The 22,655-nt window shown below is 40.9% G+C and overlaps 1 protein-coding gene across 1 annotated transcript in view; it reads right to left on the minus strand.

Annotated features, from left to right (window-relative positions):
• LOC136856910 (roundabout homolog 2) overlaps positions 1–22,655 on the minus strand; it is a 465,398-nt gene that overhangs the window by 36,258 nt on the left and 406,485 nt on the right. Inside the window, exons 4-7 of the mRNA XM_067135190.2 lie at positions 17,761–17,891; positions 17,273–17,539; positions 14,144–14,421; positions 7,456–7,660 (exon numbers count right to left, since the gene is read on the minus strand). Of these exons, the coding sequence (XP_066991291.2) occupies positions 7,456–7,660; positions 14,144–14,421; positions 17,273–17,539; positions 17,761–17,891 (881 nt within the window). The remainder of the gene's footprint in view (positions 1–7,455; positions 7,661–14,143; positions 14,422–17,272; positions 17,540–17,760; positions 17,892–22,655) is intronic.

The following is a 22,655-nucleotide window of genomic DNA, read 5'->3' on the forward strand; positions in this document are numbered from 1 at the left end:
GTCCACGCGTAGTGGAAGTACAGTAGCAGAGTATAGGGCTTGTTGAACCGGTTTCTTATCGCAGGCCAACACATGTTGTTGTGCACTTCCCCTAAAGGCTTGGCAAGTAGAAGAGGATGACTCACGTGCCAGGCCACTTGCTGTACTCGAAAACCGGTCTAGGGTACTCTGTGTGAAATGTACACAGAATCCTTACAGTGACCTCGAAGATCCGTACCAGCACATACGTGCGAATCAAGTATTGTGTAGTTGTGTGTGATTTATAAGACGTCAATGGCAATACTCAGTGATCCAAGCTGACAAAATGAAAGGAAATAGTTAATAAGTAAATGAAAAATGGGCGCAATATTTATGTGTTGTTATTGCGACAGTCTACGATGAATTTCTGACAATAGACAATGCGAGTTGTCTATGCTTATTCATAAACTTTTCAGGTCAATGAACGGACAGTGGACACTGAAAGAAAGGGCTGTAAGTATTCAGTGAAATTGTTATTAATGAGACAGATTTCAAAAACCGTAGTTGCAACCATGCGTGAACATTGCTCGAAGGAAAAATAGCTACTGTGGATTTTTTTTGCTAGTTGCTTTACGTCGCACCGACAGAGGTAGGTCGTATGGCAACTATGGGACAGGAAAGGGCTAGGAGTGGGAAGGAAGCGGCCGTGGCCTTAATTAAGGTACAGCCCGAGCATTTGCCTGGTGTGAAAATGGGAAACCGCGGAAAACCATCTTCAGGGCCGCCGACAGTGAGGTTCGAACCTGCTATCTCCCGAATACTAGATACTGGCCGCACTTAAGCGACTGCAGCTATCGAGCTCTGTCTACTGTGGAATTGCCGCCGGGCATTTCTAATAGAAGGCTTATTCTTCTTTTTTCTAATCTGTTTAAGCCCCAGGGTTAGTTTTCCCTCGGACTCACTGAGGGATCCCACCTCTACCACCTCAAGGGCAGAGTCCTGGAGCGTGGGACATTGGGTCGGGGATACAACTGGGGAGAATGACCAGTACCTCGCCCAGGTGGCCTCACCTTCTATACTGAACAGGGGCCTTGCGGGGGAATGGGGAGATTGGAAGGGATAGACAAGGAAGAGGGAAGCGGTCGTGGCCTTAAGTTACGTACCATCCCGGCATTTGCCTGGAGAAGTGGGAAACTACGAGAAACCACATTCAGGATGGCTGAGGTTGGAATCGAACCACCTCTACTCATTTGACCTCCTGAGGATTAGTGGACCCCGTTCCAGCCCTCGTATCACTCTTCAAATTTCGTGGCGGAGCTGAGAATGGAATACGGGCCTTCGGGGGGTGGCAGCTAATCACACTAACCACTATACCACAGAGGTGGACAGAAGGCTAATTACTGGACAGTAAGTGCCAATAGGTAATGTAACGGACCCGTATAATTAAAACTTCCGTAATAATAATGTTACTACTACTAATATCTTTACGTTCCACTAACTAATTTTCACGGTTTTCGGAGACGCTGAAGTGCCAGAATTTTGTACCGCAGTACTTTTTTAAATGCTAGTAAATCTACAGACACGAGACTGGCGTATTTCAGCACCTTAAAATACCACCGAACTGAGCCGCCAACGAACCTGCCAAGGTGGGATCAGAAGACCAGCGCCCTATCGTCCGAGCTACTTAGACCGGCATTGGAGCTTAGAGTAAGTTGATCGTGCGTTTAGGAACGCGCAGCTGTGAGCTTGTATTCTGGTGATAGTGGGTTCGAACTCCACTGTCGGCAGGCGGGAAGATGGCTTTCCGTAGTTTCCCATTTTCACGTCAGGAAAATGCTGGGACTGCACCTTTATCAGACTTCGAACGCTTCCTTCCCACTTGTATCCCTTTTCTCTCCCATCGTCGCCGTAAGACCTACTTGTGACGGTGCGACGTAAAACAATTTGTAAGTACATGCTTCGGTAATTTCGGAGACATGTCTGCAATTATAATATTAATAATAATTCGGACCTGTTAAAAGTTCACTATTTTCTCTAGTGTTTTCTGACAGATTACGAGCTCCGAAGTTTGAGTGGGGCGATTAACTTTTATTTTCATAATAGTAATAATAGACAAACACAGTTTTTATAATATTGTTAGTGGCTTTTCGACGGATGCAAGCTGACAGCTGCGAGCTCCTAATCGCACGGCTAACTCACCCAGTAATAATAATAATAATAATAATACTAAGAAGAAGAAGAAGAAGAAATCTTTAGGTGTCAATGGAGACACGCGCGGTGTCGGAATTTTTCTCACAGTATTCTTTAACGTGCCTCTAAATCTACCGATCAGAAGCGGACGTATTTGAGCACCTTCACATACCAGCGGACTGAGCCAGGATGGAGCCTGCTAAGATCATGAAACCAGTGCTTGAACCGTCTGAGCCACTCAGCCTGATACGTTTAATAGGCACTGCAAAATCAGCAGTAAGCTAGAAGGCTTTCATTTACATTTAAACATGTTCTCTTCGGTTGGAAGCACGAAAGGAAGGTACGTTTAATTAATTTATTTTCACAACATGTCCCTTACTAGTATGAAGTAAAACGTTCGATGTGTTTTGACATTTCAATTCCGATACTACTCACTTGGAAAACCTATCCCATGCATTCTTTCGTTGACGTAATAAACTTTATTTACGTACACGTCAACACGGGATGTTTCTGCATACGGCGAGTTGGACTCCCAAAAGACCATGATATTGAAATCGCACTGTGGGAGAATATTCCACGTAAGCAGTTCGACAAAAGCACTAGACTTGTCAGGGGATGTGGCTAGACGGGTTCCCCGCCCCTACATGAAACCGGTCTGTCTGACCTTGACCTGAATAACAGCTGTCAGAGGTGCGAATTATCGTCCGTACTAGTACGCGAGTTACTTCGTAGTAGTAGCATCAGTAGTAGTATTTGAATAATGCCAGTGTATGAATAGCACGAATACCATGATATGCTGCTACTGTATCGTGTGGCAGAACAGAACACGGGTCGCCCTTCATGAATCTATCAGGAAAGGCTTCGAGCAATTTATATTTTGTTTCTTATTCACTACGAGTTAAAACAGAGGACACTTTGCGTTTTTAAGGGCCGATGACATTAAGACAGCAATCATCATCATCATCATCATCATCATCATCATCATCATCACGTATAAATATTCAATAAAATAATTGCTTTATATTCATCATTACTGAAATAGGAACTATAAGTTAACATTTAGCTTAAGAAGGTTGCCCAGAGTGTTTTGTTAATTTACCAAAGAAAGTTTAAAATTTCTTTTAGTGTAAGGCAATCTGTATGTTTTTGTTTTCTAAACTGTTGTATTGTAATGTTTAACATAGGTACATTTTTTGTTCACAGGCGTTTTCGTGTACGTTCGTAAATCCGTACTTTTCTATTCGAGATAGTCTTGTTCCCGTCCACCTGGAATTACGGAGCCCGTACTGTATGTTAGTTCATTATTTTTCTACAACAGAGTATTACTAATGCGACTGTAGTTCCTACGACCATGCCACTCTTATGTCTGTGTCACTAATGTGCGCTTTGTTCGGGTCTGTACTGCTTGACTATGTGGCTCTCGTTACCTTCTTCTTCCTCTTCTTCTACTGCAGCCTTATGTCTTAACAGGTATACTGTATTCTACCGACATCATCTTAACACGCAGTAGCGTAATCTGCTGCGATTTACCGAGATCGATAGCTGCAGTCACTAAAGTCTGGCTCTATGGCTAAATGGTTAGCGTGCTGGCCTTTAGTCACAGGGGTCCCGGGTTCGATTCCCGGCATCGTCGGGAATTTAACCTTAATTGGTTAATTTTGCTGGCACGGGAACTGGGTGTATGTGCCATCTTCATCATTATTTCATCCTCATCACGACGCGCAGGTCGTGGATACAGGTGCTTATGTACCACAACATCACCGGCTTTCAGGCCGGCTCCATGGCTAAATGGTTAACGTGCTGGTCCTTGATCACAGGGGTCCCGGGTTCGATACGCAGCAGGGTCGCGAATTTTAACCATCATAGATTAATTTTGCCGGCACGGGGGCTGGGTGTGTGTGTTGTCTTCATCATCATTTCGTCCTCATTACGACACGCAGGTCGCCTACGGGTGTCAAATCGAAAGACCTGCTTCTGGCGAGCCGAACTTGTCCTCGGACACTCCCGGCACTAAAAGCCATACGACATTTCATTTCAGTGTGGCCAGTATCAATTATTCGTGAGATAGTGCGTTCGAACCCCACCCTCGGCAGCCCAGAAGATGGTTTTCCGTGGTTTCCCATTTTCACACCAAGAAAATGATGGGGCTGTACCTTAATTAATGCCACGGCCGCTTCCTTCACTGTCCTATCCCTTTCCAGTCCCATCGTCGCCATAAGGCCTATCTGTGTAGGTGCGACGTAAAGCCAATAGCTGCTGCGATTTGTTATTAGCACCATCATAGTAAAATGTAATATAGTTGTGGCGGAATCTTCTTAGATACATTCGACATGTGTGGATTGTGTATAATTTGATAACTCATCTGTACTCATGAAAGCGACCGTCGGCCTGGCGTTCAGATTAATAGCTACATGTCTCTAACGTGTAACATTGTTTATGTTTCCTAGATTTGTTGATGTGTATGTTTGATGTTTATACACAATACGAGATTACAGCTGGCTCATCCCCACAAGCTTGACCTGGTTCTCGTCTTACGCATAGTAATCTGTAGATAACTACTGCGACCAATGCTAACTCACGTGACATACATTTCATCTTGTTTCCTCTTAAACCACGCATATTTTACTATTTTCTTCCACGTATTTGAGCTTTTAATGACCTAATAATAATAATAATAATAATAATAATGTTAAGTGCTTTACATCCCACTAACTACATCTACACCGAGCTCGATAGCTGCAGTCGCTTAAGTTCGGCCAGTATCCAGTAATCGGGAAATAGTGGGTTCGAGCACCACTGTCGGCAGCCCTGAAGATGGTTTTCGTGGTTTCCCATTTTCACACCAGGCAAATGCCGGAGCTGTACCTTAATTAAGGCCACGGCCGCTTCCTTCCACTTCCTACACCTTTCCTCTTCCATCGTCGCCATAAGAACTATCTGTGTCGGTGCGACGTAAAGCAAAATAGGTAAAACAAACTACTTCTACGGTTTTCTGAGGTGCTGAGGTGCACGAATTTAGTCCCGCACGAGTTCTTTTTATGTACCAGCAAATCTGCCGACACGAGGCTGACGTACAGTATTTGAGCACCTTCAAATACCACCGGACTGGGGCAGTTTCGAACTTGTGAAGTTGGAGCCAAAAGGCCTGCACCTCAACCGTCTGAGCCACTCAGCCCGGAAGGAGGCACGAAATGTAGGTACGTTTAATTTATTTAGTTGTATAACATGTCCATTATTCCTTCGAAAATAAACATTCGATGTGTTTCGATAATTCAATTCCGATGCTACTCATTTGGGCATCCCATGACTGCTTTCGTTGGCATTAGGAACTGCCATCTTTCTTCTACCTTTACGCAATGCACAAAGCGGATCGTACCGTATTTCACGTCCCGGCGCGCCTATCGCAACCAAAATTTATATCACACGCTTGTACAGGTCCCGCACCGATACAGGTTTTCAGGTCATTTCCATACTCACTAGACCACGGGGCTGATGACCACAGATGTCCCAATCCCCTAAAGGACATAACAGTAAATGAACCAGTATTAACGCTGAGAATTCGTTACATCTTCAGGGTCCGAAACCGATGACCAGGGTTGTCTGAAGCCCTTAAGACGGAAACTAAATACTGACAACAACGAAACCAGTCTGGCGAGAATGTAACGTAATATGGCATACACTACTGTAGTAGCCACCTTCAGGTGTTATCGTAGCTCAGTTGCTCTTAAACATAAAACCAGTTTGACAAGTATGTTACGTAACATCTCGTGCATTTCATAGATAGCGTTCTGCTGTTACAGTAGTACATGTGCACGTAAACATAAACAGAAACCAGTTTGGTACGAATGGCGCGTGACTCGCCTGTTCTCAAAGGGAAGCTATTCATTCACAAGAACAAGGCATACTACCTATTCTAAAAACATCGTATCTCTTTGCTCTAGAAAATAACTTCCGAGGATTACTAAAAGTTTGATATATAGTGGTTCGTCACATCGTTCTCTATTGCTAGAAAAAATATCTGCAGGTATACACCTAACACCCTGTATACCGGGTGGTTCACCAGTCCCTTATCTTTTCGGATAGAGGCCACCCGAATAACGCGCATAACCTAAAGACCCTTATAATTTAGCTTCATGAACACCAAATAACTTGACATTTCTCCTTATGGTCGATAAGGCTCTCCCCTACCCGTGTGTCATAGCTATACATTGATCCATGGATCTAGCAAAGGAAAAACTACTATGCACAATTCCGCGCTAAATACTTAGAAGCAATCTGCAAACATGTGATTTAGTGTGCCTTGAAATAACACAGGTACCCATAATACGATCGAATTAGTAAGTTAAGCCACGTTCTCTGCACCGCAAGGAAGTTAAATGAACATTGTAAACCTTCACTGAGGACTTTGACACGTATGTTAACCTTCGAGGTGGAAGGGCCGTACTTAATTACTAAACCTCTAGCAAGCGTCAAGTATGTTAACTTCATGGCTGAATCGGTTAAGGGCTTGAGCGGAAGATGTGACAGTATTGGCAGCGTAGTGGTTCGAAACCAGCATTGTTTCTAGCGACAGAGATGCTCCATTTTAGCGGGGATACAATCATAATCAATACTTTGTTGCTATTGGTTTTAAGGGGTGCGCTCTGATTTGGTGTCTTTCCCCTAAGGATGGGGGGGGGGGGAAGGATTGGGAAGCAAATCGGCCTTGGTCTTTTATTAAGGTACTGCCCCAGCATTCGCCTGGTGGTGAATATGGAAAACCGAGGGAAACCGTTTTTCAGGACAGCCACCATGGGATTTCAATCCACAACCTACCTCGAAAACGGGCGAACCACTCGTACACACACTTCAAAGGCAGTGTTGGATCTTCATAAAAACGTACCAGCATCGAATGCGTTTCTTTCGTGTCTTACCAAGCTTAAAACAAAACTGTGCATTGATCTTTTGGTCATTCACAATCCTGTTCGTAGTTCAGAACCAACGCACTAAACACGCACTGTGTCAAACAAGTCTTACACGGCACACACACGATGCTCAACTGAACAACGTTGGGAGCACGTGGTCAAAACGTGCTTCTACGCAGGTGCAGCATTGTGTGTCGCCAGTGTTGCCGGATCGACCGTTCTGACTTCATTCGCGAACTTTGTCACAGCTTGTATATACTGTTCACAACTAAAAGTTACAATGACGAAATTACCAAGTGATAATTCTGAAGAGCTCTGAAATCAGTTACAATATTAATGCACCTTAACAATTATTATAGTTTCATCCAAATCTACAGATTATTATCGTTAGTAAGGGCCTTACCATCAATATGAAGATCTCCAGACTCCATGACCGTAAATCTTGATCCAGGATTCGTTAAAGGTGAGCCATTTTTGTACCACTTTATTTTCGGTGGAGGTGAACCAGTGGCCTGACAAGGCAGTGTAGCTACAGACTTAAGCGGCAATGTCTGATTAGCTGGACCAATTTGGATGATTGGAGGAGGTACATCATCGACTGATGTTACCTGGAAATTACAAATACTCGTATTTATTTTTGAAGAATATTTCATATAGGAATAAGATTATATACATTTTAATAATTAATAAATATCCCAAAATTATATTTTGTTTTATCTCAAAATTATTTTTATTACAGTATGGAATTTCTTCACATATCAAACATTTGACGCAACGGGCATGGGCATGGGCATAAGCAGGCCCAGATTAACGCCTAGACTGAGTAGGCTCGAGTATGGGGCGGTACATTTCATTCCCCATCTCATACCTTAATTTACTTTATTTGCAGTATTCATTCTTTATTGCATTCCATATTGTCAAAATAAAACAAAAAGTATAATACAAAGATATCGGAATGAACATTAGTAACCATGAACGCAAAGATTAATAACAATAAACATTAGACTATTGTTCTCGCTCTAAATAAACAAAAGTATTTATTTATTTATTTATTTATTTATTTATTTACTTATTTATTTATTTATTGCATTTTGAAATATTCCATTTGATCATTTTTGCATTACTGATTTTAATATGTTTTACGAGTGATCCTGTCATATAAACGTGTAGGCTATGCAACAATGAGTATTTGTGTAGCCGCGACCGAGTTCTGGATAGACTGTAGACGACGAGTGGTCGTTGTTGATTACAACACAAGAAATGTGTCTATTTTTCTGCAGTGGAAAACTTGAGTTAGTAGTGAACGCACGTGTTTAATTCATAGATTACAGTCTTCAGATTTCAGATAACTAACCTTATACAGTGTTTTTCACCGTATTATTTTAGTTTTTTCACAGGCTTCTTTATATTATGAATAAAAAAAGCTTTGTGGTGCCTTTGACAGAAATGGAAGGAAATAAACAAAATGAGACCCGAAATCATTTGATCTTCTTCTTTTGCAAATAATCGGCCCAAGGAAACATCAGAAGTCGAGAAACGATGAAGCAACAATTCTTTTCAACTGTAAATACAGTCCCGTCCGCCTCTGTGGTGTAGTGGTTAGCGTGATTAGCTGCCACCCCCGGAGGCCCGGGTTCGATTCCCGGCTCTGCCACGAAATTTGAAAAGTGGTATGAGGGCTGGAACGGGGTCCACTCAGCCTCGGGAGGTCAACTGAGTAGAGGTGGGTTCGATTCCAACCTCAGCCATCCTGAAAGTGGTTTTCCGTGGTTTCCCACTTCTCCTCCAGGCGAATACCGGGATGGTACCTAACATAAGGCCACGGCCGCTTCCTTCCCTCTTCCTTGCCTATCCCTTCCAATCTTCCCATCCCTCTACAAGGCCCCTGTTCAGCATAGCAGGTGAGGCCGCCTGGGCGAGGTACTGGTCATTCTCCCTAGTTGTATCCCCGACCAAGAGTCTGAAGCTCCAGGACACTGCCCTTGAGGCGGTAGAGGTGGGATCCCTCGCTGTGTCCGAGGGAAAAAGCCGACCCTGGAGGGTAAACAGATGATGACGATGATGAAATACAGTCCCACCTTACTGGATTGTAAATGACAAAAATATTAACTTTTTAATTAATAATTCTCCGAATAAAAATTACTTTGAGAATTACTTTTTATTATTATTATGATCAAAGTAGATTTTGTACGAAACAAATGCCCTAGAGAAAACTGGAAAATAGCGAAAGTAAGGTCTGTGATTGGCTGGTTTAAGAAAACGGTATGTGTTTTATTTTTCATTCACTTTTTCGATGTTGAGAATACCGGTAAGTCACTTTCTACTGAAGAGTTTAAAGGCGCACATCAAACTAAAAGAGCACTTGCAGTGGCAGTATCATAGGCTCAATGTTTTTAAGCTCTTAGCAAAGCAAAGAATTGACTACAATTTCATGAATTTTCACAAGTCTCAGGTGGATGTTGGAGAAAAGTGATCAAGAGACTAGTTCAGCTTTCCGTGGAAATAATGAGAAATTTTCGTATACAGACAATGTTACCTTTATGGGAGCGCTTCCATTTCTAGAATACGTAGCGTATAGAAAACAGCTGTCAAGGGAAAGTAAAAGTGTCTTGTTTAAAAAAACAAAGCCGTTGGAATTATTCTTACTTATTTACCTGCCATATGTTGCAAAGTTGTAAAAAAATGCAATTTTGTCAACTCCAGCAAAGTACATTATAGAGTAAATATTTCAAACCGCAGGGAACAGACTTATGATATTGCTAGTAATATGTCCGGGAGATATTCAGGTTTTCAGTCACGAATTAAGAGCCATCGACCTTTAGCACTGAACGTCCCATTCCCCACAACTTTAAGTTACGAGATAGAACACCAAATTAAAACATCTGAAATCGAGATACACAGTATTGGCTCAACAAAACGAAGCTCTTAATACTCTTCAACCAAGTTCGTCCTCTTCAGAAATCGAGAGGTTATTTTATTCAGTCTTCATGTCTCCCCATTAGTCTCCTGATACGGGGTGGGGGATGAGGCGATATAAAATTATATGGCATGTTTATACGGCCGGATACCCTTCCCGAGGCCAACCTTAGTTGAGGAGTCAATGAAGATTAAATGAATAACAGAGATCGAAGGAATCGACTGCAGCCTATGAATAGGAAGTGAAAATGGGAAACCATAGAAAAACATTCTCAGGACAGCCGACGGTGGGGTTCGAAACCACTTACCTTCCGAATGTAGAGTTTGGCTCAATACCGTAGCGCGCTAACACGTTCGGTCATTCTGCTAGTAGATTATTTTATTCATAACAATATAAGGATGCATTCCGAATCGTGATTCATTTGCCTAATTATTCATAAATTGATTTTTGATGTCTCTGATCACTCCTTCATATTACATACTCAATGCAGTACATTAACTGCACTAAGTACACAACAGTTACTTCATTCAGCTTGTGCGTGAAGTGGAGCTTTTTTTTTTTTTTTCCTGCATGAGTGCAGAGTGGAATTATATGTTTACAAGAAACGTTCACGCCACACAAGTTGCATATACAACTTTATTCATTACCATAACAAAATTATAATTATATGGAAAGAAACATTAAAAAGAAATAAGATTATGTAAAAACATATTAGAATTGTTGGTATTATGTATCATAAATGGTGATCACATGTACAAGGGCATGTTGCACAGGAGGTCATGAATTGTCTAGGGCAGAGATGGTGAAACTTTTCCAGCTAGTGTTCCATTTTAAGTCTGGTTCATTATTCTCAACTCTTTACCGTGCCACTTGATACTTTCCTTTAAGGACTGGCTAACCCCTCCTCCTCTTCCTTTCCTAATTCCCAATTATGCTCCATAATATGTTATTTATTTATTTACTTATTTATTTATTGAAAAAGAAAACCTACAACCAGTTTTCCAGTCATTGACCGGGTCAGGGATATAATGAATGAAGCAGATATAGGCTATTAGTACGATGGGGTCGGCACTCCCAAAGTGATTTATTAAAGACTGATAGATGCTATGAAATGAGAATGGGGAGTGTTGCTGGAATGAAAAATGACAGGGAATACCGGAGTACCCGGAGAAAAACCTGTCCTGCCTTCGCTTTGTCCAGCACAAATCTCACATGGAGTGACCGGGATTTGAACCACGGTATCCAGCGGTGATAGGCCGACGCGCTGCCGTCTGAGCCACGGAGGCTCTTATGTATTTATTATATCTTGTAAATACATTTGATTGCATGTTCCGTGGTCGTATTTTGCAAATTTATCAACAATCCGTAAGTTTTGAGAATAATAAGCTCCCATTGTAACACACCTTGTGATAAAATATTATTAGATATAACAATTAAAAAACTGACACCGAAGGCATTTTGCTCTCGATTGACGATGCCTGCCCTAGACGAGGGATGGTGAACCTATGCCACGCGCGACACTAGGTGACACGCGAACACGATTTCGGAGGCACGCCACTTGAAGTTTTTATATACATCTTTTTCTACAGACTGTACATATCTCATGCATCTTATAGTCACAGTGTTTTACGTGTAAGAAATAAATATAGAAAATCAGGCCGTCAGTCAGTAAGTGAATGAAGTTTGACTTGTGTGAAGTAGCCGGTAGCGGGTAATTATTCTTTGTGTTTAACTGTTTATTGAATGTCGTTTGTATACGGACCTCACAAACATGTTTTCGCTGCCGAAAAGAAAAAAAGCAACAGAAACTTAACAATGGTAGTGACCGGATTCTTCAAGAATAGTAGACAAGAGAATTCAGAGTGATAGAAAGAAGCAATAAACCTTTGTGTTCCCTGTGTTCGAAAACAGGTGTATCCCGCACATTTAATATAAAGCGCAATTTTGAGACGAATAATTCAAATGTTAGTTACGTGCCAAATGAAGAAAGAAGAGAACTTGTTTCACAAAAAATCGGACAATACACAAAACAAACTAGTTGTTTTGTATCATCTTTCAGGCCAAGGAATGATATCAGTGCGGTTGTTTCCATCTGTGTCACTGTACAGAACAGCATAGGAAACCGCTATCTGACGGTGAGTTCTTGAGAGAGACTTTCTTATAGACATCCGACACATTATTTGAAGACTTTTCTAACGAACAACAAATAGGCTAATTAACAGTATTAAAGAAATGCCAGCAAGCAGAAATACTGCCAAGCATAGAATAATAAGAATGAGTGAAGATGCTTCGGAGCAATTGAAAGCAAAGCTGTTTTTGTCCAATTAACTTGTTGAAATGTGGTGAGGGAGTAATTACTTACAAGAAAAATATAATGAACGAAGTGGAGCAAGAACTTGTATTCAATTTGGGGTTTGACTTAAAGAATATTGTGTCTGGGATAAATGATACTGCCCCAAGTATGGTGGGTATTAGTAATGGGTTTGTGAAATTTCTTAAAGAAAAATTTAAACACCCTATTTTACAGTTTCATGGTATATTACACCAGGAAGCCCTGTGTGCGAAAGAGGTGTGCAGTCATGCTCCTTCACATGATGGCGGCAGATCACTTGAGCTGGGAATGCAGAGACATCATTTTTGTGTAGATGGGTTTGGAAACACGGTGCTGCAATTCCGCAGAGAAACAATTCAAAAAGGTTAAGTTTGGTGTTCCTTGACTGATGAAGCCAAGAATAACGGCCGAGAGAATTCTTCGTGCTGACCACACGACATCTCATAATCTGCAGACTTACGGGCTGAGCAGCGGTCGCTTGGTAGTCCATGGCACTTCGGAGGCTGTTGCGCCATGGAGTTTAGTTTGGTTTGATTGATTATGTCTGACCATGCGTGTTTACATTACTGCAGCGCCTGTCAAACGTTCAAAATCTCACACGTGCAAGACGAGGCGCAGAGGTTCTGTGTACCGTGCATCGGTCCCACTCGGCAAGGTTCGGACCAGCGTTTCGTCTCGGGGCGACTCGGCTAAGCTCGGTTTAAATCGGCTCGGGTTGTGGAACCCTGCAGAGCGAGTGAGGAATGGCGGAAACAGGCGGAGCGAGCGAGACAGGCGTAGGGAAAGAGAGAGACAGCGCTATTGCTCAAAATCGAGGAGTGGGGGATCTGCACTCTGGTCAACTTAGCGAAGTCGTCTTTTACGCACTTTGCACCGCGCAATGCACCGCTGCATGCATTCTGAGACGCCCTGCATTACTGTGTAGCGGAGTTCGATCAATCAGAAACGTTTTCTAATAAAAACAGTACTCGAAAGTAATTAGAGTAGGTACGGTAAAGTATCATTTTCCATACGCCTTTGAGTTCGGGAAGAAAGCGATCACGAAATCAAATTATTTACGTTACAAGAGACGAAAGTGAGGTTTTACGTATGGGTCGAGTGATTACGGTCGAGTTGTGAAGGAAGTGATGTAATACATTTGGCCAGGAAACGACCGCATATATGCGCAAAAATAATTTTAATCCGTAGTGTCCAGAAATAGCCTACTTTCTAAACGCAAAACTGTTTAGGAAACGCATAGTTCTCATTGTGGTAATAGAGAAAAATATGTAAAGTCATAGGGAATACAAATGTTTTGTAACTGAATTCCCATGTCAAAAAAGAGTATCTTTCTAAGGAGGAATTCAGAAACACAATCAATTTTGAAATATTTCAAGGGAGTAAGTGAAAGGCTAATGAAGATGAAATATATGATGGTGATTGAAATATCGTTAGGAGATGGAAGGAAACTGTCGTGGCGTATGAATAGGAACTTTCCCGGCATTTGCCTGGAAGTGAAAATGGGAAATCACAGAAAACCATTCTCAGGACAGCCCACGGGTGGGGTTCGAACCCATTCGTCTCCCGAATGCAGAGCGCGTTAAAACGCGGCCACTTCACTTAGCAAGAGAACTATGATACTACAAGAACTAATTAGGATGATAACAGTAACAAATAATAATAATAATAATAATAATAATAATAATAATAATAATAATAATGGTTGACCTATGATGGTTAGAATCACTGACCCGGTCGGAAATCGAACCCGAGACCTCTTGGACCAAAGGCCAGCATGCTAACCAGTTAGCCACGGAGCTGGACACTTAATACATTGAACATAATGGAGATGACATGCCCTACCTGAAGGAAAGCTCGAACTGTAGTAGAACCAGCCACACTAAGCGCTGAGCACACAAGAAAGCCACCATCCTCTCGTTGGACTCCTTGAATTTTAAGAGTTCCTTCTGGCGTCACGTGATAGTGACCATATGAATTTCCAGGGAACATGAGTGCTTGACTTCCTTCCTTGGTCCAAAATACAGATGGTGGTGGGTTACCCCTTGCTACACACTCAAATGTTGCTATTCCATTCAGCCCGACCTTTTGGTCTTGTGGTCGAGTGACAAAAATAGGAGGAGCTGTAACAGAACATAAAAATGTTATAATTTCATTTTAAAATGAACTTGGACAAAATAAATAATAAATAACAAAAACTACGTATATTGTCTACGTTTATATAGTTCAGAAGATGTAATTTCGAGCGCTTCCCGTAGCTACAATGATATGAACACAAGGCACGGCCTCGAGGCCACCAATAACATGTTAACAGCGCGTAGGATCCACACATGTAATTGGTGACCTCAAGGCCGTGCCTTGCCAACAAACCGGTGTAGCGGAGGGAAGTGCCCAAAGTTATACCATCTGAAATGTAAGTTCTAATATTTGTCTCAATTACATGTCATTTACTCTTGTTCTTTTCCTCATTTATTGTAAGACCTGGTTGTAGATAATTGAAATAATGCAACTGGTATTTTGGAAAAAGCGTCACATCTAAATCATCTTATACTGCCGTAGTAGAATAGTAAACACACAATATCTTGATATTCTAACAATGGAAATATCATGGACTCAACAAGCTGCCTTCTCACAAGTGCTCACACATTCAGTACGGGTCAAATTACTGACAGATTACTAGTTTGCGTGGTTTAAAATCTAGAACATCATCTTTAATGTAGACATGTTATAGGCTTATGGGCTTTGGCTGTGTCAAGAAAACAAGGTGAAATTCTTTACGTTTCGCAGGGAACTTCGCTCTGCGTCTTCAGAAGAAAATCTCAACTGTTAATGCAGGAAGACTTCCCTACTTGAAACGTTTGGATGCTGTGAAAGTTGATACAATTATGGACCGTGAAAGCATCAGTCTAAAAATTCATCCTTATTATCTCCGTTTTTGTTACAAACTGATGTCCGAGTGGAACGCATATTTTATGAAACAGTAATAAGGGCCACGAAAATATGAAAATTCTAAGACGTAAAAAGATATTTCACACGTGATTCTCCGCTTTCCTGTTTTATACTGTCACTAACTTCATCAATGAATAATTTACAATACATTAAAATAATTAGAAAAATAGATTACTAAATGAAAAGTTGAAGATGATTTAGCTTGTAATTTATAATAATGCTATTAGTGTTACGTCCCATCAAACCACATTTACTATTTTCCGAGGTGTCATCAATTTTGCCTGCAAGAGTTCTTTTACTGACATGAGACTACCGAATTTGAGTATCTTCCAATACCACCGTATTGATTCGGGAGCAAAACTACAAATTTAGGTTCTTAAGGCCAGCACTCTATCGTCTGAGTTACTGAACCTATAATCGTAATATTGAAAGGTGTGTTCTGACAGTTCTTAGGGGGAGGTCCGTTTACTGCCTACGTGGGTGGGGAGAAGGGAGTGGGGGGTATGCTTTCCATGGAAATGTAGGCGGGTCCACTGCGGTTGCCATGAAGATAAGCCTGTTGGCCGGCTAGTGTTGCTTGGAGTTGCCAAACCTCTCACTTCTGAGGTACGTACAACAGAAGAGCGGTATGAACGAACGAACAAGTGAGCCGGAAGCGAAGGGAAGGAGAAAGGAATGCAGGAATGTGGCAACACCGTGCAATGGTAGGTGCAATATTCCCTCCTCCAGCCCTATCTGTTAGAATGCTCCCTTTAGGATTAATATTACGAGTATAGTAAATTATAACGTGTAATTAGGCTTCCAGAAGACAGGCATTAAAGGTAAGGGAACTAAACGTTTATAATATTTTGTCACTAATTTACGGCCATGTCTTTGGCTTTTATTTATTTTCGCATCTGTCTCTTGGCTCATGCCATTGCAAAATGTAGCTACCACAGAAGCCTTTCATTTGTGGCGGTGACAATATGGAAGCTGCTAAGGAACTAGTGATGCTGAGTAATTATATGGAGAGAACTAATCCGACTGGGTGCTGTGAAAGATGGTACTCATGGAGTTAGTCGTGCTGCAATAGCACTTTCTGGCTCAGTGAGCAAAGCAATGACATACTAAATCCCTCCTTGCCTTGCCCAGTACACTTCATCATGGCATCATTGTCGGTTTTTGCGGTTTTCTTATAACTGCATTTTTAAGCTTCGCTGGAGGTGTTTGAGGATCCAACCTGTCTCTGTGTTCTTGGCTTGACAGACTGACTATCTACAACCACCCTGCCAGTATCTTGGTGCATAGGTAGTACCTCTGTTCTTTGTTTGAATGTCCTGAGCTCAATTCGGGAATCACTTATAGTTGGCACGAGGTTTATACAGCCTCAGTCAACTGAGGAATTGCCTGATATGAAAAAACAGTGAACCTATACATAAAAGCTAAACAACATGATTGAGGAGTCGTTACAACAACCACGTAAAGGTCCGAGTATTTGTTGGTCATCTCGCTTTCGTCTTGACAGACTACATGTCCTTCAGTGGCTGGATGGAACATAGGTTCATTTTCATATTTTTCATTGATTTTAAAACCTTCTTTCTTACAGCCACAGTCGAATTGTTATATTCCTTGAATTTTAAGTGCTACATCCAGTGTTATAACAGGGACCATACGCATTGGCAGGAAACATGAGTAAATTGGCTTGATTTCGCCAGCTAACAATTCCCCAATCATTCGCAAATAAAATAATGTTTAATGAGTGGTCAGTTTGACACAGCATGTAATACATTCAAACATTCGTAACAGTTACCAACTCAGACGGAACTGAATCCACTATCTTGAAAACAGAAGGACAAAAACTAATCGACTGCGTCACTAAGATTGGCAAAGAAGTGCACTTCCTTCCAGGAACAATTATTGAGAATCATCTTACATACCAAGTCTTTACAATAACAGAGTAAACAGAGTAATGTCATAACTAACTTAGGTATACAATTACAAATGAATAACTGGAAATAAATGCTAGGTTTCTTGAAAAAAACTTACAGTGTACAGTAAGAGATGCTCGTGCAGAAACGCTGCCCACCACATTCTCGGCATCACAGATGTACAATCCTTCATCGGCTGGAGTAACATGCTCTATTCTCAAAGACTTGTCATCCAGGATCTGGGCCCGTCCAATTGGCATCTTCCCATCATCCCGCCGCCATAAGATGTTAGGCGGCGGGTCTCCTCCTACTTTGCACTGGAACTGGACACTTTGATCTTCAAGTACTGTTACATCGGTGGGCTCTTTGTTGAAGAAAGGTTTAACTAGAATTATAAAATTTCCCCATTAAATTTCAATTTTTTAGGTACAACACATTAGCTCAGTAAATACTATTTTTGTTATTCAAAGCACCAAAAACAATATTTACCACATGAAAGAAAGGTGAAAGTAATTTAAACACTTCCAGGTCAGAGACTCAGTTAAACCTTTGCTATACTATATTTCAAGAAATACGCTAATAAATATGTTTTAAGTGCTCTCTTACCGTGTACTGTTAGTGTGGCAGGGTTACTCTCTCTCATACCGACCATGTTCTGTGCCACACATTGGTACTTTCCCTCATCACTTTGTCGGACATCATTGATCATCAAATTCCCTCCATCCACAACTCTTATCCTACAAAGCAAGAAAAAAATATTGACAATAATAGGAATGCTATATAACGAAATGCAAGGCAAACATTAGTTAACTGTACTTAATCAGTTGTCGTCCACTTTTCTTCAGAGGCAAAGGATAGTTGAAACCTACATATCTTCCAGAACAGAATTAAAACACAACAAAATAGAATACCGGTACTCCCATCCTCTATATCCAGATCGCCAGAACTCGAGGAGAGAACATTCATTCAATGCAATTTATGTCGATACATGCATTAAATTATCCTTCTTACAATAATTTGACCATTACTGTATTACATATAAAGATAATAATGTTCACATTCATTCTACAAATTGCCACCCTTTCCCCCCCTTACTTTTAACCTCCTTTTTGTCCTAGATGTAGTACAATGCTGCCGGCTCCGCGGTGTGGTGGTAACGTGCCTGCCTCTTACCCGGAGACCCCGGGTTCGATTTCCGGTCAGGTGAGGGATTTTTGAATGGATCTGTCCGCCTCCGTAGCTTAATGGTTAACACTATTAGCTTCCCTTCTAGCAGGCCCGGATTCGATTCCCGGTACTGCCAGAAATTTAAGAATGGCAGGAGGGCTGGTAAATGGCTGAAATGGTTCATGTAGCTCACCTCCATTGGGGGTGTGCCTGAAAAGAGCTGCACTACCTGGGAATGAGGATACGAGTTACTTTACCTGGATCTGAGGGCTGGTACGAGGTCCGCTCAGCCTACGTGATTACAAGTGAGGAGCTATCTGACGGTGAGATAGCGGCCCCGGTCTAGAAAGCCAAAAATAACGGCCGAGAGGAATCGTCGTGCTGACCACACGACACCTCATAATCTGCAGGCCTTCGGGCTAAGCAGCGCTCACTTGGTAGGCAATGGCCGTTCGGGGCTGTTGCACCATGGTGTTTTCTTTGGTAGTACAATGCTACATATTCTACTACAAACATGTAGCTTCTTTTAGTTAGTGCTTTTGTTTCATTTCCTTTTGCCAGATGTTTTAAAAAATACAAAATTTAACAATTTTATAGAGTTGTTTCTCCCTTTTTATTTTTGTTTTGATTCATTACTCGAATATTTAAGTGCATCAGTTCCCCCTACATACTGTCAGTAGATGCGCCTCTTCTATTATTTATCCACAAATTAAACAATGATTTTCGTTGCGTTTATCTCTCTGACCCTGATTTTTATATATCCCCATTAGCCTCGATACCATACCTTTCTCATCTTGACATGTAACCAAAGATGTGGTAAGGCCAATAATCAGTACCAGTAATTCGAAGAAAGATTTTAAATGAGTACCGGGAAATTCCATACGTGTTAGAAAGTGGTGGTATGCTCCAGTACTCAGTTCCATAAATGTCTGGTAGTCAATTCGTAATTGAGACTGCTGACAACAAAGTCACCTCATAGAGGACCAAATTCTGAAAATTTAGATGAAGATATCTATGATAATATTACTCATTACTTAACCGAAGAAGAAGAAGAAGAAGAAGAAGAAGAAGAAGAAGAAGAAGAGAAAACAAACAATGTGCTAATAATTTCAAACGCGCTCTTAACTCGGCATAACAAATCAAGAAGGTAATTTCAAAATCTGGGACATGTCTCTCGGTACCATACTAAATCAATAACACATGCAGCACAATGAAGCAAGTTACCGAACAGATTAGACACTGATGACGAAGGACGTAATTTAGTAGGCCTTGCAAAGGAAATACAACAAAATTTGCTAATGAAATAACGCCACATATCGTTGCTCATCTTGCCACTCTGCAGAGCGGATTACAGCGTCAGCAGGAAGAATGAAATTACCAGAATATTCGATTTACCGGCTGGTTGTTAATGTAGGCAGTCTCTCTTTGCCTTGTGATTCTCTCGGTAATACTGTAGTAATGTTATTTTGATCCGTAGCCCTAAATGGCATTCAATTGTTTCCCATTTTCATTCTAGGCAAATGATGGAGCTGTATTTGAACTGAGGCCGCGGCTGAGTTCCAATCCTTTCATATTCAAGCATCTGCTAAAACCTATATGTATTAGTGCAACATTAACTGTCTAATAAACAATAACAATTCTGAAGATATGCATCAGACTATAGTTCTTGACATAGCCAATTACTAAATAATAGAGACTACAAGAATATATATTTATGAATGCAGAAAGCATAAACAGAACTGCAATAAGAAATGTAATCGGGTCTCCAAGCCTGACTGTTTTGTTATGTGAGTCGCACTAATCAGTTATAATAGAATAATGTGCAATATCGTGTCCTTTAGTTTCAATTTGTATTTGTATTAGCCTTATCGCTAAGAGAAATGGCTTCTTTGTTTTCTTTCTCGTCTGTCTCGTAATGGATCATAAATGAGAATATCACTGCAGGCTACAGTTATGACTCAATAAAACCATGTTTGCATGGAACCCCTACAGTGAAAAACTTTGAATTTTTTGGAAATAATTTTATCTTAACTTTGAGACAATCTAAGTATCATGTTCATATTGGTCGAACTGACTATACAACTTGAGAAAAGTATATAATTGCAGTGGAACCTCGGTGTCTCGAATCACCTCGGGAGGTAAATTTTATTTCCAGCTATAGAAATTTCGAGATGAATTACGGAGAATACCGTTTTTGAGCATGTATCGGACATAATTGAAACATATGTATCTACGGGCTTATACTGAATACATTATTTTAACAGTATTTAAAAATGTACAAACAAAACTCTATTTTACGGCATCACTTTAATTATAACAATTACTTTAGTAACTTCTTCGAAGACAGGATACAATAATGAAACAAGAAACATACCTCCGTTAACATCTTTGGAAAAAATCTGTTAGTCTCTTCTGTTTGTTACGGTTAACTTTTCCTCCCTTCACGTTGAAACTTCTCTCCATTGTTAACTGTTCCTCACAAACCACAAATGCCGTATTGCACAGTTAATGTTACAGAGTATTTTTTTAGTTATTTTTTCAAGGGAGGAAATGTTTGCTTCGAGAAATCGAGAAATTCGTGTAACCAAATTTTGAGTAACAGAGAAATACATACACGTGAAGAATACGACAAACGGCCGGGAAATTGAAGTTACTTCGAGATACTGAAAATTCGAATGATGGAGGTTCGAGATATCGAGGTTCGACTATAGTTTAACCACGATATTATAGTTCATACGAAGACTGATCAACAAAGACTGAGACTGATTTTTTCACAGATGTTTATTATTCCATTTCAATATTTACATCATCTTTTTCAAGGTAGTGCCCTCCTACATCAATGCGCGTTTTATAGCGTCTCTGCCAGTCCTTGAACACATGCTGCAAACCATTCTTTGTCAAGTCCTTGAGAATCGCCTTACTTTTCTTGAGTACTGCGTCAGAGTTCTTAAATATAAAAATATCACAGGGCGCAAGATCAGGGCTATAAGGAGGATGCGGTACACAGGTAATGTTGAATCGAGCCAGAAAGTGCATGACTTTATTTGCGACGTGAGGCCTGCATTGTCATGATGAAGTCGCCACCCAGTCCGAGAAAGCTCTGGTCGTTTCTTTGCAATGTGCTTCCTCAGTGTAGCCACTTGTAGTAACGGTAGTGTGAGGGGGAACTGCTTGCTGGTAAATCATTCCATTACGATCAGAAAATGTGATCACTATCACTTCCCCTGCAGATGGAAAAACTTTTGCCTTTTTTTTTTGCTGTTTCCACACTGTGCTGGCTTGTTTTCCTTCAGGATCATAATGATGCTTCAGCTTTCTGAAAGTTTCAGTGGATGTATGGTTTAAACGAAAACAGAATCTGATTGCGCAGTACTGCTCCTCTCGCGTCACCTCCACTGTCTGGTATGCGAAATGCACGTAGCGTCTCCAAAATAGAGCATTTCAACGAACCTACCGATACGAGAGTGCTGACGCATACGGAGATTACACATAAAAACCCGATCTTTTCAAATATTTATCTTACAGATAGGAAACTATCACAGGAGCTACAGGAAAAGAAACAAGCTCAGCCCTCGTACACGATATTATAATCTAAAAAGATTATTTATGGCCAAAAAGTAGGCATTTTCGGCTCTTGGAGCTATCAACAGCACACAAATACTTAAATAACATTAATAGCACATTGGCACATAGTTGTAAGAAACGATTTTAACATAAATAAATTTGAAAGAAAGATCATGAATGCAGTATTGGTAATTTAGACAATTATGCTTTTAATCTTGTTTGAGTGTTAGTGTGCTGATGATGTACCCAAGAGCCGAAACATGTCCATTTTTGTTCCATAAATATTTTTTCAGATTATAATATCGTGTACGGATTAGGTGGTTAAACTATTTTTTTCTCTCAAACTGAATAAAAGTTCTAGAACGATTATTAGTTTTAGACACAATAGAATTATAAGCATTTATTCCGTCAGCAAAGAGTGCCATGAGGGAGAAAGTAGTCAATTGACATATTTTTCCGTGTGATCTCGAAACCTACCAACTAACAGTAGAATTTTCTATACTCGTTAAGATGGTAATACGAAGGAAAATCGACTTCAGATCCCCTGTTAAGTAAAATGAAATGGCGTATGACTTTTAGTGCCGGGAGTGTCCGAGGACATGTTCGGCTCGCCAGGTGCAGGTCTTTTGATTGGACTCCCGTAGGCGACCTGCGCGTCATGATGAGGATGAAATGATGATGAAGACGACACATACACCCAGCCCCCGTGTCAGCGAAATTAACCAATTATGGTTAAAATTCCCGACCCTGCCGGGAATCGAATCCGGGAC

The sequence above is a fragment of the Anabrus simplex genome, chromosome 1 (genome assembly GCF_040414725.1).
Source record: "Anabrus simplex isolate iqAnaSimp1 chromosome 1, ASM4041472v1, whole genome shotgun sequence".
NCBI lineage: Eukaryota > Metazoa > Arthropoda > Insecta > Orthoptera > Tettigoniidae > Anabrus > Anabrus simplex.